Below are 17,592 nucleotides of genomic sequence, written 5' to 3'. Positions count from 1 at the left end.
ATTTGAAAATAACACGCGAGATGTACAAATGGAGAATTGAGAAATGCAGCTGAGAGGTCACGTTATTAGCAAATCCTCCACTTTATTCTTACCTGGTATCCTTCATTAATACTCTGCCAACATGCTTACATTTACTATCAAACAAAAACCCAACACGAGTATTTTTGTACTTTCCACCAAGATATTCAAAAATACGAATGCAATCTAACTTCTGTTTTAAAATGTGACATCCTGGAAAGAAAATATTAGTGACTAGTTTCTTCAAAAGGCTTGTCTTTAAATTTCACCTTTAGCTTTTTAACACAAACGACGTGGATGAAACAGGATAATTTCTCCCTGAGAAAAACAACCCAGTGTTCCTCTGCATATTTATTCGAAAAGACAGTAGCTAGTCCTTCAGGATATTGGCATGCCTTACTAATCATAGGCTTTTAATTCTGTCTCTCCAATTTCAATTAGTAAGTAAACACTGACATCCTCAATTGCGCTGCACAGAGCTCCCCTTTATCCAGTTAATCACGTTCACCGCAGCTATTCCCTCGGCGGAGGTTTCAGAGTTCCTAGCTTCTGCAAATCCTTGGTAATACATCTTTTGATTCAGAAACAAAAATACTAACACATCTTATCATTCAGAAACACGTGTCCTGGGTTCAGGAAGGACTGTGTTTTCCTCTCCCCCAATAGTCTGTTGCTGTGCTCCATGTACAGAATTAAGTTGCAAAGCATCACTAAACTCATCTGAAATATTTTGCTTAAGTTAAACCTCATATTATAGTAATTAAAGAAGCTGTGAGAAACCATAATTAGTCTAAGAGTCCAACAAATATTAATCAGTAAAGTAATATTCTATTATTAAGAAGCAGCTATTCACAGTAGGAGTTTCTCTTGTGAGAAACAAGATTAGGAACTGAGCCAAGAGCAAACCAGAAGGCGCAGCAAATTGGGTTATTTGGTGCCTCATTTTAATTTATGAACGTTTTCACCTATATTTTACTTATTTTGTATTGCCATTTTATCAGAGAAGGTGCAAGCAGGCTCCAGGCTACCATCCAGGTCTATTGGTTAGTCCTGATGTTCCCAGTCACTGCGCTAAGAATTTCCCTTCTTCAATTCTACGCCAAGAGACAAACTCAGACCGCACACCATGGGCACACCACTTAACCTCCCTACGTTCCCCCATCTGTAAATGGAAACAATACAATTAACACACATAGCAGGGAGGCTCTGTGATTTACTTGAGTGTTTTGAAGAGATTTGAAATCTTGAGTAAGATGTACCGTACGAACGCTGACGAATAATACCTGTTTGAGGCACCATCAGTAACCATCTTGAGTATACAAGAAATAAGATCATGTCAAAAGGATCAAAGTTCCTGAAACACTAGGCCTGCTTTAGCTTCTTATTTTCTTGTTACACTCTCTCCCTGCATATCAGTTAAAAACCAATGATAGCAGTCTCATAACAAATCTCCCTTTCCGAGATCAATTTTAGAGCTTTCCTCCTTTAAGTCTATTTCTCTGCAGTGGGAAAATGCTGAGACTCAACAGACAACAATTTAACAGAAAGAAGTGTCAAGGGTTTAATGTAAGATGCTGCTATTTTTTAGTTTAAAAATATTTCTAAATTACACTATAAATACAGATACAACAACAACACAGTGCAAGACCACAAATTTATTTGGTGGAGGAATCTCTAATGCAATGACTTATAAAAAATAAGCAAACCATCTGTTCTTTGCACTTCTGAGCTATTTTACACAGGTTCTGGTGAAGCAATAAACTGTGCTAATAGTTGAGTTTTCCACTGCTATCCAGAAGAGTTACTTTTTTAACCAGCAGGTTAAATCAGATTGTTACCTGAGCTGTTACAAAATAGATATGGCTTAGATGAATTCTCAATTTTAAAAATCTATTTGTTATATCTACAATACACTAGTAGCATCTTTGCATATTACAGATATTAGAATATCTATAAAACAAAAGATTTAAAAATTTGAAACTGAATTTTACTTTTTCTAATTAGGCTTAATAGGTATATTTATACAGAGGTATTCAAGGAAAACATCCAAGCATTATGATCCTTTCAGCACTGTTGAAAATTATAACCAAGCACAACTTTTAGTTCTGTAATTTCCAACACTGACAGACAACAAGCAAACCAAGTGCACCATTCAGTTTCCAGAATAATTACCTTTTACACATGATGAAATGCAACTCATCAATTAGAAGAGTTATTCCAGAAAGTTCACGTATACTACAATGTTACTTTTTCCCTTTTGCACTCATTAGTGTCTTGACAACACCAAAGGCTTCATTAGTAATTAACACAAAGTCAATATCAAAATTAAAGAATAAAACTCTTGCAAGAGGTTTATGCTTAATGTGGTACGAGGTTTCAAATCCACACAGGATATAATTTTAAAATTCTAATTTAAAGTAGTGATCTACACTGTAAGAGACAAGAAATTTTGAAAAGCAAGCCATAATGCAAATGAGGCAGTTATGTTCACTTCTGCCAACAGTAAAATTGCAATCCCTTATTGTATTCATTGGCCACAGAAATAAAAGCCAAGTAGCAACAGGCACAAGTATTATATGGAGCAGATGGAGAATGAGAAAGTGTTTGATGAGATGTAGTAGAATGAGTGGTTCCCCCAATTTAAAAAAAAAAAAGAGAAATCCAGAAAGACAGGCACAGTAGATTTGGCAATAGGTATTTACTAGTTGAAAAATTCCTGAAAAAACAAGAGGTTGTTTCTATTACTTCTTCTCATGTAGTGAGACACAAAGGCTCTTGGCAGGGCTTTTTTTTAATCAATTCGTAAAGAACTAGAGGAAGAACTTGGTGAAAAATCAATTAGCCCAAGGGGGAAGCACAGCACACTGGGGAAGACTTGAAGGAGAAATGAGAGTTGGAGGGGTGGAAGAGGACAAAAATCTCACACTTGCTCTGAAAGCTCACAGATGATGTTACACAACAGCGGTGCGTGCATGATAGTTCTACATTCAGCAACCCCAAATACCTCATAGGCAACACCTCGGACTACGTGTTTTTTTTATCCAATATAAACACAGTGTTTCTTGGCAGGTAATTTGTTTCATTAACATAGTTCAGATTGTTGCCGTGCTCACCAAAAACTGTTAAAAAAGGGTAAAGAAGTAATTGCTCTTTTTTCATAGCTTGCTTTAGTCAGCTTGGAGGATGGAGAATTCTCCTGCCAAGCTACAAGGGCAAAATCCTAACCCCTCATGAAAGTCTCATCTGTGACAGAGCCAGAATCCCATCCCACTTATTTTTATTTAAACTCCATGCCTTTTCACTTGGCAATTTACTTCTTGTCATTAGCTGGCCTCTATGTCCTAGATTTGGTTTCTCTGTTTTTTGGCTTTCATTTCTGCTCCCTTATCCTACATCCCAGAGGCTGCCAGGATTACTGGACAGTTGAAAGGGGCACATGTGCATGAATTCCCTTCACAGCTATGACAAAGACAAGAGCATCCATTTCAGTCTAAGTAGTGTTCCGTTGCCAGCTATAAAAACGCAGGTGGTCTGTGCGCTTTTATTAAATATCTTCAAAAGTATTTCATACAAATACATACATAACCATATTTAACTCAAGTTTCCACTAGAAATTGCACTACAGCTGATAGACTACAGCAGGACTAATATACTTTATAACCTTTACCTCCACAATAATATTAACTCATTCTAAAACTTGGTGCAGAAGCACGTTAAGACTTGAGAAGCTAGAAATTATTAGCTTAGTTAACTCATTAGTAGACACCTATTCCTAAGTTGAAGGATAAATGAAGCAAGAAATCAGTATGTTAAAAGGTCTGTCTTCAGTTAAGATATTAAGGGAAAATTCTGTCAGGAAGAAAATTTCTCCTGAATAATTGATACCCATCTTTCTGCATATGAAAAGCCTAGGGAAAAAACAAAGTCAATATTTTTAAGGTAGGTCAATATTAAAGCACTGCAATGGGAGAGCAGAAGACCATTTGAGACTAGCAGAGTTTAAATTAGGACCAGAAGTTATATTAAACTGTTTCCCACCTCCCCAATCAAGCACGAACGCAAATAAGACTTCACAAAGCGGAAATTATATAAAACTATCTAATCCTGTTAATATTAATGACATTTGTTGTCATGTGTTATGCATAACTTAGATAAACTATTCTATAAAGATAATTGAAATGTGCTTTTTTTCCCCTCCTCTGGGCAATATTACTGTAATACACTGGAACAGTAAAAAAAACCAAAACTTTTTTTAATTTAGAATCATTTGTTTCATTGAATCATTTTGTTTTATCATTTTTGAACAAAAATAAGCAGTTAAAAGCCTCCCAAACCAATGTTTCATTTTTGGTATAAGAGCCAAACTGTATGATTTCATTCACGTCAGCTCAAAGTTATATTTCAACTGCTGCTGTAGGGTCTGGAACCCAGTAATTTTGTCTTGTCCTGTGTCTCCATCAGAATGGCAACTCTGGACATGTTTCTGCCATTCGGCCATACAGGAGAACTGGGTCCACGAACAAAGCACCTGAGCTGCAGCTTCGGCAGCCACATACCTCATCGAGCAAAACCAAGTCACTCAAACTAGCATAGAGTTCACATTTACTAATCTTTCAAAACTGAAGGGTATCAACTAGAGAAGACACAATCTAAAATATATTCTGTTTCTGATTTACCAAATGGAGGAGAGAGAGAACGTGAAATTCTTTAGAAGTTATCAGAAGTTTCAGATAAAATATTGAGTTGCCTGTATAGCTTGACTTCACTGGCACACTGAACCACCATTTTTTACATGTTTTTGCCACTGTTTAATAACATTTCAGTATGCCATTAGAGTGGCAATTAACACCTTCTTTAGTTCAGTATAGCATTCTATAGGCACACCAAGCTGGCACAAGCAACAATGCATTAGTGAGACCTCCCAACACAGGCTGAACAACCCTGTTACGGGATGAAACTGTAGCCTGCAAGGAAAATTGCATGAATGTGTCAGATTTGTTTCTGGGGATCAAACCACACCTTTCCGAGTACCGCAGACAAAGTCAAGCCCTGCCTAGCCATGGAGGCATTTTTCAAAATCCCAGCCAAGGATGTCAATCTGGTAATATTTTTTCTGCAGTATAATCTATACCAAACCTAAGAAAGAAGTGTTGGGAGAAGAAATGGTAACATTAAGGAGCAAAAACAGTTTCAAATCGGAATCACATTTTGAAGTGGATCAAGTATCAACCAAGCTGCCTACGTAGAACTTTCTGAATTACCGAAAACCTGACTTGTCACCTTTGCTTAGTTTCAATGTACTGAATCACGTGATAGTTTTGCAATGGCTACTAACGAAAACTACACTTAATTTTTTTTTTATTTGAACTTCAGATCTACAGATGAAGAGTAAAGCTACAATAGCATCTCCAATTTACCTGACCTAGTTTCTACAAAGCTATATTGTAAGCTACTACGCTTTCGTTATGCTTAAGTGAATGCTCACTAAAGCAGGTTCTGGCAAGCAGGAATAACGCATGAACTCTAAAGGAATTGCAGGATGCCTCCCTTCTCTATTATCCTTCTTAGTTTGTATTCCCCATTATATTTAGGGTCGCCTATTGTGCCATAAAGAACGGTGAATCTATCTTGAGCATAAATTAATGTGAAGCTATTGCAACAGTTTCTTACTTCCCCAATGAATTCTTTCTACAACACACCTGTTTTAAACACGCAGTAATTATTTCACTGTTACCTCCTGCTAGAAGAAAGGAAGTCTGATAGCAATGAATTGAACTTGCCCTTTGTCCCTTCTCATTGTATCTACCTACAGCAGACGGCACCAAAATGCAACTCAATTAAACACAGCCCTCTTGTCATAATATAAACAGAAGCTCTCCTCACAGCAGAAGCAGGAAAGTTTTGCCACGACACTCCTTGTTGCACTTGACAAGTTTATTCAAAAGCAAACGTTTCAGCGGGGAGGTCTGTCATTCTAATCCTGTTCTTTATGCGAGAGCAGCTAATGCAATTTCAGCTACCTGAATAGTAGGGTTCTTGCTTCCAGATGTTCCATTGTGCTTTGCAGACAACAACTGCTATAGGACTGACACCAAAAGACAGGTATTATGAGTATTTTTTCCATCATTAGCTTTCTCTCTGCACAGGGTTTACAGCTTCCTTGTTGATTGCCGTAATTCTGATGGGGATAGTAGAAGCCAATGTAATGTTACCCTTCTATAGGTCTCATAACAGCCACAGAAAGAGGGCAATTGTACTGAGCAAGGTGGTAAACTTAAGTTACTCCTGAGCCATTGAAAGACTGTTTAAAAGATTAAAAAAAAATTGATTCAACAAATCAAAGCTTGAAGAAAATTGTAGACCGTTTGTACTTCCAGGACACAAACCTCAAACTGCAGTGTTACAGATTAGCTATACTTACACTGACTGGAGATACAGCAAGCCTGCAGGAACACTTCCGTGGGGGACACCAGGGCACTGAGAAAGACAAGGAGCTAGAGTAGCTAAGCCAGGATGAATATTACAGCCAACTGAGGAAAAGACGTGGAAAGAGGTTCTACTAACTTTCAGCAGCAGTCTAAGAAGATACATGGGTGTATCTGTGGCTTGTTGGGTTGCAGTAAGGCTAAGGGAAAGAAAATACACACAAAAAAACCCTAAATCAGGCATTAGCTTTCCCCGTTGCATGTATTAACATGGGCTAACCAATAAGGTGATTTCATTAAGAAGGTATTAGTGCTTATAATTAGCATAACACACTTTTTTCATACAGTCTCTACAAGTATTAAAGAAGTAACCCTTGTCATGAAACTGCTGAAGTTTTTTTAATTCCATTGGAAAATAGCAAATAAAAGTAAATAAAGCCATGCGGGAATAGAAACAGTAAAAGAACAAGAGTGTTTAAGTCTACATGTAGAAATGCTTTTAATAGATTGAGATTTATGTTTGTCTTTGCTTATTTATATCAATTCACATTATTTGACATACTGTTTATTGTTCAATTGCAACATGTTTTCTTCCCATTGTGGTTTAACCTCAGCCAGCCACTAAGCACCATGCAGCTGCCCACTCTCTCACTCCTCCACCCTGGTGGGATGGGGAGCAGAATCAAAAAAGTAAAACTCATGAGTTGAGATAAAGACAGTTAAGTAGGACAGCAAAGGAAAAGAAAATAATGAAAGAATGTACAAACCAAGTGATGCACAGTGCAATAGCTCACCAGCCACTGACTGCTGCCCAGCTCGTCCCCAAACAGCAATCCCACACCCTCCAGCCAACCCGCCCAGTTCATATACTAAGCACAACATCATATAATATGGAATATCCCTTTGGCCAGTTTGGATCAGCTGACCTGGCTACGGTCTCTCCCAGCAGCTTGTGCACCTCCTTGCTGGTAGGACATGGGATGCTGAAGAGTCCTTGATTTAATATAAGCACTACTTAGCAACAACTAAAACATTGGTGTGTTATCAACATTATTCTCATACTAAATCCAAATACAGCACTATGCCAGCTACTGGGAAGAAAAATTAACTCTATTCCAGCCAAAATCATGGCACTTCCCACTAGCTACCATTTGCAATATATAAGCAATATTAATCTAGATATTAGGCTTTTTTAACCACGTGCTTCTGCTACGAAATGAAGGGTTTTCCTTATAACATGGAACGTAACTAACAGGCCACTCCACAGGACCGCTGAGTCTTTGCAATTTTTTTCAAGAAAGCCTGTAGGTTCTCAGTAATTTTCCATATCTAAGACTCCTGTGTTCACACACAGGATAAAGCACTGCCCTAGAACAAGTCTAGCACCCATGCCAAGCACTTTGTGCTTTGCCCAGAGCAACTGTGAGTAAAGACACTCGCTATATGGCAAATGCAGTTACTGAGCATGACAATCCAGAATTTCATTCTACATTCAGTTACTCAGACATATGAGCAATCACTATGTAACAACTTCACAAAGATATTTTCTCATTGCCAAAACCTTGTGGAAAACAATCTGTTCTACTCATTTTCTCCTTCAGAATAGAGGATGTGTTACAAAGATGTAGATCTGATCCAACTGGATCGGGAGTCAATGATATTTAAGAAGTGGCATCATTACAGCTTAGCCCATTCAACAGCAATCTATTTCTTAAGTGCAGAGATGCATTCGTACACCACGAATGGCTTGCACTTGGTGAGATGGAAAAGAAATAGTAGTGTCTCAACTTACATAAAGAAAAATTATTATTCTCTAGGCTGTTGGGAAAAAAAACTCTTATTTTGAAGTACTGTAAGTGATTCCCTTTTCTCTGAAAGAAAAGAGTAATTGCTTCTGATTTGCTTGTTATCAAAGCACGATGATGAATCCTTTTCTTCTGTACCAATTCATGTAATAGACATACATAGCCATTCGGATATGCCACTTCTCATCCATACACTATTTTCTTTGTCTAGTGTTTTGGAAAAAAGGCCATAGCACAAAGCAAGGCAGGCAAAATGCAAAGCTGTGCAGTGACATTAAACAGCAATAGAGATGTTCTTCCAGAGACTTGACTGCAGACTGCACCCTCCCTTGTTAAACATACAAACTAATGTGAGCAAATTAACCACCTGGTCTGTATTCCAAGTCCTTTTCAAACACCAATTCTCTAGCAATTCCTTCCCATGTTAATCTAGTGACAGATTAAGAGAAAAATCTGTACAACCTTAAAATAAAATTGTTATTCAACAGTAATGCGGTGCTTCATCTGTATGAAGTACCTTGTCTTTCCAACTGCAAAAGGATAGGAGGATTGGCTTGTAATTAAGGCACTGTAGTCTAACTTCAAAAAGTGGGTCAAGTTTCCAGCAGACTGCTTTGTGTTATCAAATGTCTTTCCGAGTGGCTGGCAGACTTCTGACTGATATCCATGAGGTTTGGCTCAAGTTCTTTGAGGAAATGTAGATAGCTGCCTCTGTCTGCTTGATCCCCATCTCCTTTATTTACTCAGTAATTTGGGGGGACAGATTATCAGTTACAACTCCTAGCAGCACATAGCCTTGTGCTTCCCAATCTCAGTCAAGCAAGACATAAGAAATCCTTGAGGCCATGTCTAGATTTTCTCCCTTTTCTACAGCACAGAGCACAGCTCCTGTTACAATAAATCATTCCTGTTACAATAAATCATTGCCTGAAATGGTAACTGACAGAGTAAAAACACTTTGAATAGTAGCATATTTACACCAGATGTGAACATAGGTCACCAGAAAGATGTTCAGATTAAAACAGATGGAGAATCAATGAGGCAGAGAGCTATAGGAAAGAACTTCTGGATAGCAGAAGCAGCAAAGGAGGCTGTGACTTGACTCTAGACAGGGAGAGACACTGAGGGAATATGGGGAGAAAGCCACCAAGAGCTTTCTTTTTCCACACGGACACACGCTGCTTTTGAACTGAAAGCTCCTAAGAACCATTCCAAAACTTACGGAAATCAATAGGAATCTGTCCAGAAACTATAATGGGGTTTGGATCACAAACAATGAAATATTTCCTCATAATAAAAAAGATCAGATTTATAAGATCATGCAGAGTAAGCGCAGAGTAAGCGCAGAGTAAGCGCAGAGTAAGCGCAGAGTAAGCGCAGAGTAAGCGCAGAGTAAGCGCAGAGTAAGCGCAGAGTAAGCGCAGAGTAAGCGCAGAGTAAGCGCAGAGTAAGCGCAGAGTAAGCGCACATCTGTCAGTGTTTGCCAGGGGATAACAGTACATACTTAACATGGGCTATTCGATTTTACACCAATGCACAAAGTGAGAGTTTCACGAAACCTTCTATGCAGGGAGAAAAAAAAGAATAAATGGATAGAAAAGGATAAAATATTGTAATATCTGACAATAGAAAAATAATATAAACAGAAACAAAGGCAGAGTACCATAAAGAGTCATACATGATGTGCTGAAAGGACTATTCAATACAGCCATTAATTTTTTTTATACTCATACAAGCATTTATTTTCTGTAGAAAATATTTCTTGCTAGCTTATGTTTCATCCTAGCAAGACAGGGCTGATAGCAAAAAAAACACATACTATCATGTTCGTTCTAAGGCTTTGAAAACTTTATTCAATAAGTGACACAAGTTTTTGTCCTTCCCTTTCCTCTTTGCTGTTCTGTTTTACTTACCTACTTTCTAAATTGACAATAGATGCTTCAAAATGTCTACATCATGGAACAGTTTTTAATATTGTTGGTACAATTTTACAAGAGGCAGGAAAGCTGCAAAGAATAAGAATGAGATGGCCTAATTGATCTTTTTATACCTAGAACATATTTATGCATTAGTGATGCTTAGGCACACCAATGATCGAGGTCATATTAGTCCTTGAAATTACCTTCTTTTTCAGAGCACTTAAAGCAACTTTAACCATATCTCACTTGAGCCAAAGTCTAGTAAAACTGACAGAAGTCTCTCCTTGGGTCAGATCATTAGTTTCCAGGACACAGATAAGAATCCTGGGATTTCTTCCCATTGTCAACACATTCACATTCAATAATTTCCTTCTTAAGAAGAGTCCTTTAAGCTCTCTTCTGTCCCAATCCTTTCAGTTTCTTTTCACAGCCTTAAAAGTAGGATTTGAGAGAAAGTCTCTGCTTATTTCCATGCACTAACAGCATGATAGCACAGTCTACACAAAAAGAAACCATAGCATTTAAGGAATAAAGCAATGATGCCAGAGAAGTGTTTGCTACTACATTCAGTGTTAAAAAACCAAACACACTTACTGGGTTTTTGACTTTTAAATGATACGGCTCAGTAAGGGTTCCCCAAGCGTGAGGACAGGCTGACAGAAGAAGAGAATAATCATTTGCAAGAACAGTCTTTGAAACAAGGTACTGTACTCAATTGAATAATGAAACACCAGCAGCTCCACAGGAAGTATTTTTCACTTCTATTAAGAACAAAGTTACAGGACTTTTTCATTGAGCGGGCTTATAAAATAAAAGCAGCAATAGATGCCGTCTTTACTCAGGCTCTAAACATTTTCTTCTCATCCCCCACACATTTCAACACTCCCTGTTATGAAAATATTCCATATTGATGTAATTTTGATGATAACTTCATTTCCTCATTGCCTTAAAACATTCCCTGGATAGACACAGCAATCACATTAGAAAGATATCTGGTGACCCAGAGTATCCACTACCAGAGATGACAATCTGCTGAGCTGAAACAGAGTGAGTACACACATTAAATAGCAACAGATAGATCCATCCCTTTTTATGCTACTAGACTTGTTACCAAGATACTTTAGCCACGCTTGCTTACTAACCCACAACTTCTCCTAGTGCCCACCTGCTACACAGCAAGGGAGTTTCCCTTTTCCTAGCTCACTTTCAGAAGCCCATTCCAATACAAAGCCTACCTCCCATGGCTTTGTCATGAGGGAAGAGTTGAATTTCCTAGCAGAGATTTCAGTCCCACATACTGGGCACTGCAGTGATCCCACTGCACCACGTCTTTAGTAAAGGAAGCTAGGAAACACGGATGAAAAAAATTTATCAGACTGGTAATTCACTCCTGAGGCAGCTTCCCAGCCTTTCAGAAGAGAATTCCATCCAACAGTGCTGCTTCTGTACTTTGGATTCACAATCACAGTAAGGAGACATAATGGCTAGGTGGAAATTGGGAAGTACTAAAGAGGAGCTCCTTGAAGAGCTGTGATAAATGACAACGATACAGCAAAAGAAGGTTTACTTAGAAGTCCTGTTGCTTTTGCAAACTCTGTTACAAATCACCAGAGCATTACAGCTGCAAACCCAAGTTTCAGATTGCATTTTTAATTTCCCTCCCCCAAAATTGCTACATCGAGGGCTCTTCAAGAGACTGAAGTCCTTTGTGACACATACGGCTCGTGGCTTCCGAGACTACTTTGGATGCTTTTTAAAATCATAGTGATACTATCTCTGGGAATACTTCCAAAGAAGCAATTATAAACCTTAGAATTCTACAGTTCTTAAGATGACAGATTCTAAAGTCGAAGTGAAACACAACGATCAATCCAGGTCCAAGCTACTACATAACAAGCATCAAGTATTTTACCTCAGTAATTCCTCCTTCTAGTTCAATGACTTGAGCTGTGTGCCAAGGATGAGATGTTGTTTCTCATTGAAATGGCCTATTTAGGAACTGAACTTCAGTGAGGCATGTGAAAGTATTAGATCACAGTTCTCGTGTGATGGAAAACCTAAACATGGAGCAAAGCCTGGGTCACAGAACAGTGTAACCCCCAGCAACTACTAAAATATTAACACCTTCTTCGCACTAACTGGAAGATGAAACTTACCTACTTCAGCCCAGGGGGTCTTTCCATGGTGAGGGGCTTCAGGTAATGGCCCACAATAACTCAAAGGTAGTCCATATGATAATTTCTTCATGCAGCATATTTTAACAATAAACCTATACTACATTAAGTTGCTCATATAACTGTACCAACAGAGGAAGTAACAAACAGAGCCCCTAACAGATAATATTTATTATTCTCTCTTCTTACACAGCATACATGAATACATGCATGTCAAAAAAACCACACCACCTTCTACACACACTGCTGATCAGAAAATGGAAATTGAGGGTCTGGTAGAAGAATCTGCTTGGAAGAGTGCCAGTAATACACAAATGGGATAATCCTTGCTGAAATAGAGCTGACCAGTTAGCTTTCAACATAGTAGCTCTTTACCAGAAAAGGCAGTTTTATTAAGAATAAAACATTTTAAGAGCATGTATTTCTGTTTAAAGCTCATTTCAGTGATGCCAAAAGAAATTAATGATGTTTTGAACTGCATTAATATTGAGTTACATAACGCCAAAGTATTTAATATTTAAAATCAAAATACAGTGTTTCAGTAATGAGAAGAGAGAATTTAGACAATTTCAGAGGATTTCTGGTTTAGCGTTTACGTTCTATAGTAATTTTTACTGGGAAAAATTCAGAACAGACTTTTCTTGAAGTGTTTTCTTTTCCCTCAGAACATCAGTTCTGCTCCCCAGCCAGCCCTTATCCAATCCACTTAATTGAAATTTTCTTTCTATCTCAAAAATCCCCACCCAGATGCTCTCAACTTGACTGCCTCCTAGGGGTGTCATCTCCAGTTGTAAACCTGAGAACAAACATGCATTACACTGTTAATTCATTAAGCAGGGGAAGGTTCCTCAGCATGCAGCATCGTGGCCAGCAAAACAAGCCTTGGTTATGAGCCTCACAGATACCTTCCAAATGTGTACAACACCTGTACCTGAATTGCTTTTTGTGTTTGCTACACAGTTCTCAGGCATATTTAATTCTGATTTTCAGAGGAAAGGGACAGCTGCTTTTGAAGATGCTGAGACTTTTATAATCCACTGTAATTGAGGCATGCTGATAAATCCTCCTGTCATTTAAACATATTTATATGACTACAGTTTATCCTCCCAAATTAACTAGAGCTTTCAACACTTTCTACATTGGTTTCTACTCACTGTGGTTAAATGGGTAAAAAAAGCTAGATGCAGATCAATCTGCTTTTAACAGACAATGCTAACATGGCACAGGTACAGTCTAATCTTACAGGGCTGTATCTGCCCCAGGAGAGGGATGTTCTGCTGATATAACTAAACTGGCACAACTCCTGTGGAATGAAAGCAGAGTTAGACCAAGAAAGGCCTTCTTGGCCAACTTCTGAAAAGTCCACTCTTAAGGTGGGATCCCAAACAATAGCACTGGGAAAGTTAACACAAGGCAACAATAGAAAGTGGGGACACGTGTCACCCAGCCTTTGTTGCAGTACGCAAGGAAGCGCATAATCAAATGAAAAGCAGCACAATGCATACGTACAGCAGCACACACATCACGCAAAGGCAGGAGGACTGTGCCATCCCTCCTGCCACTGAAGCTGTGGAAATTGTAGGCTCATCTCCTTCCTACAACAGTTCCCCTGAACTCTTAACAGAAATGCACAGGACACCAGAAGTGACACACGTGAGTGTCTTTGACACCGTTTCACTAATTTGCTACAAACGATGACACCTGGGTGCCACATCTGAAAAATCAGCATGACTTCCCTCAACCCTTAATTGTCATGCAGCATATAACGCACCTTACTCTGATATTCCTAGCAGGAAACAACAATATTAGCTATGAAATCTGTAGGCTTCTGCCAAATTCACAAATACTGGCAGCAAAACCTATGGAAGGGGCAGACAGGGCTGAGAAAATGAGGAGTAATTTAATGCAAATGTTCTGTAGTGCTCCCCAGGCTCCACGATTAGAGATGTCAAAAAATTTAAGTGCTCCTTCTGGTTAATATTATGGAGAACTGATTATTACTCACTGTATATAAGGTTTTCTAAAATGATTGTATTTTTCGTAAGTAAGTCTCTCATTATTTTGTTCACTAAAGTGTATTTTCATTGTGCTCAATAATTTCCCCCCCCCCAAAGCGAAAGCTAATTGTTAAGTTCTGAATTTAAGCATTACTTCCTTTTACTTAACTTATTTTTACTCCCTGGTGTAGTAGATAATGGTATATGTTTTTTAAAAAAATAGAGAGAGAAAAAAATACATTTGCTAATGCAGGTAGGCATAACTTATGTTGAGGGCTAGATTGTTTCAAACACATACCATCTAATTTTCTCAGAGAAATGTTTAAAAAGCCTGTTTAGAGATTGCTTTTGAAGGTGAAAGTACCCATATGCACAAGGTGAGTGGAAGTTATATTTTTCTATTTGCCCATACTTCCAAATGCTGCAGAGTATGTTTGTACAGGTCACTTGATTCATTGAGCTGGATACACCTTACAGTCACTTTACATAACAGAAATAGTCCTGATCAATTACTGAAAATTTCTGGATTAACAGCTGCGATCTCATGAATAGCTGAATAGTTCATTAGAGAATTTAACCTAACTGCAATATATCTAAAGAATAAAATATATTGAGAGAACACCACAATGAGATAAGCATAGTCAGCAGTCACTTGTTAAAACAAATGGAGTGGACTTTTACTTACAATTCCCCCCCCTCTCAAGGAGGGGCTGAAGAGAGACTGTGTTTCTTTAATCGATACAAAAAACACTGCTAGTGAAACTTCCTCACCTCTCATTTATAAGCATTCTATTCTTAATGAGTAAAGACTTCAGTGGTAGCATCCAAGAGCTAATTCTCCACGGAAATAATAATCCGCTATGTTCAAAAACAAAGCTTTTCATGGAAATACAGCCTGAACTTCTTCAGAAAGGTCTTTAGTTTGGTGTAATTTTCATATTCAAGCTACGTTCAATGTTTGGTAGAAGTTGTGTTCCTGAAATAGAGATGAGTCTCACACAGTAGTAGAGTGATGCAACTGTATAGATAAACCATTGTAGTAAAATTCTGAAAGAATCCAGTATGAACTGGTGGGGATACTTCCTGTAAGCTACCACTGTTCTCAGTACTTCATCTTTGTATGTGCTGAATCTCAGTATTGAACTAATGTCAAGCATCAATTTGAAATTCCATTATCCATCAGTTGTCCACAAATGCACATCCAAGAACGTGATTCACCCATTTTTGGACTTCTGATCCATAGAAAGAGTGATGTTTCTTTAATATGACTTTTCAGATTGTAGATCAGGTAAAGATTAACTACAGTCCAAAAAATACCCAATTCTCTTTATTGACTCATAAAATAGCCAGAACTAGGTCAGATACAGACAGACTCAAAGTCTAAAATAAGGTAAGATGTATGTAATGGAGCACCCAAAGGAAGGGTCATTTATGAGAATCTGGTTATCTTTCTTTCCAAATGCATGAATATACTTAGTCTGATTCAACTGCTCCTGCAGTTGAGAAAAAGCCACCTTCTTTTATTGCAGGGAAATACGATTCCTCAGTTCCTAGCACAGTCACAAAGCTACCTTCAGCTGCTTTGAAAAGGTATATATTTTTATCCTTCCTTATTTACTGAAAACAGTCATAATGAAACTCAACTGGTTTCTTAAATGCTTTATTCCTAACAACAAAAACATCAAGATAAAGTCACTGCTGGAAAGTGAAAGTGTTCATTAATCACTAGATGCATAAGTGCTTGAGAGATGAAAGTCTATATTTTGGTTGAGAAAGAGGTAATTTACAGTTGCCCACGTTCCTCAGAATAGACCCAAATTCTTTGAGATGCATAGCAAATCAGTCCATAATCAAATGTTCTCTAATAAGATTAAAACTTTTTTTAAGTCAATCCACAGGCAACAGGAGGTTTTCTTATTACTCAACATCTAGAACCGAATGTGAAATTAAGGATACGTTATTCATTGCATGAAGACAGTATCTGTTATTGGAATTTGAAGTACAATTAATTAGGCACTTAGGCTGAGTGTTTTATCCTTCTCGTCTCTCCAATGGTGTTGCCACTGCCTGTTGTGGACATCAGGTGTATAATTCTGCTTTACATACTAATCTGATTCTAGAGCTATGCATTAAACACTGTTTTCAAGATCTACTAAAATTATCCAGAATTTCATAATTCCTAAAATCTCCAGCCTAAGAAACTAATATCTACAGATATACCCAAACTCAAGACTGACTATACACCACAGAAAAGTACAGAACCAGAGGATGAACACAATCACCCAGCTGCAGAGTTCTGCACTTTTATTTTCACGTGTTATTTTCACCAGATTTATTTTTTCAGCCTGCAATAGTCACACATACAGCTTTGGCAAAACATAGATATTACGGGGGGGCAGAGGGAAACAGGACACCCACTAAACTTGGATGCTCAGAGATTGTTTCTTGCACACACTACCCAGCTGTCTAAGCTTAGGCTTGCCTAACTAGGAGGTACTAAACTGGTCCACAGAGTACTATGCCTCAGGATGATAGTGGTGGGTGCGAGGCTTGAGTAACACAAGTGCCAGCATTTCTAACACACAGACATGCAATTTTCCAGTCAGAAAGGCTCTGCAAAAGTCATTGATTTTACAGCTTCAAACCATCACTTAATGTGAACTCGTATCTCTGTTCTTCTATGCCAACAATAAGCTGTAGCCTCTTAGATTTGGATGCTCATCCGCTGTCATTCATCTGGTCAACAAATAGGGATGATAAGAAAAGGTAACATGAAATTTTGACAAACATAAGGCAGTTAGAGGTACTGAACTGTAATGCAGAAGATACAACTGAAAACATTAAATTAAATAAAGATTAATAAAAATAATAAATGAAAATAAACCCAAGTCTTTTTCTATGACACCAGCTCTGGAGCTGAAAAACACCAAAAGGTAAAAAGAAAATTAAAAAAAAAAATAATCAACCCATTAGACCCAGAACACGCACACTTCATTCTGCTGGATTTAGAAACGTGCATCATTCTGAATCATGACCCAAAAGAACAGAAAACTTTCTTGCTTAGTAGTAAAGATGTTCAGAAGGTTGTTTTACATTTCATTTTTGCTTCATCAAGTTCCCAACCCTCAGGGGACTCAACCTGAATTGCATATGTACGGAAAATGAGTTAGCCACCCTACAATGTCTGTGTTGCATACAAATGTATTTTCTTCCAACCATTTTTGACTGGTGTCTGAATAAAGCCCATTCAAGAA

The 17,592-nt window shown here is 38.0% G+C and overlaps 1 protein-coding gene across 1 annotated transcript in view; it reads right to left on the bottom strand.

Moving 5' to 3' along the window:
- Nucleotides 1-17,592, bottom strand: part of CDH13 (cadherin 13) — a 483,658-nt gene that overhangs the window by 402,344 nt on the left and 63,722 nt on the right. The window contains exon 4 of the mRNA XM_086620685.1: nucleotides 5,689-5,706. Within this exon, the coding sequence (XP_086476811.1) occupies nucleotides 5,689-5,706 (18 nt within the window). The remainder of the gene's footprint in view (nucleotides 1-5,688; nucleotides 5,707-17,592) is intronic.

The sequence above is a fragment of the Tauraco erythrolophus genome, chromosome 15 (assembly GCF_009769465.1).
Source record: "Tauraco erythrolophus isolate bTauEry1 chromosome 15, bTauEry1.pri, whole genome shotgun sequence".
Taxonomy (NCBI): Eukaryota; Metazoa; Chordata; class Aves; order Musophagiformes; family Musophagidae; genus Tauraco; species Tauraco erythrolophus.
This window is presented reverse-complemented; position numbering and strand designations above follow the sequence as displayed.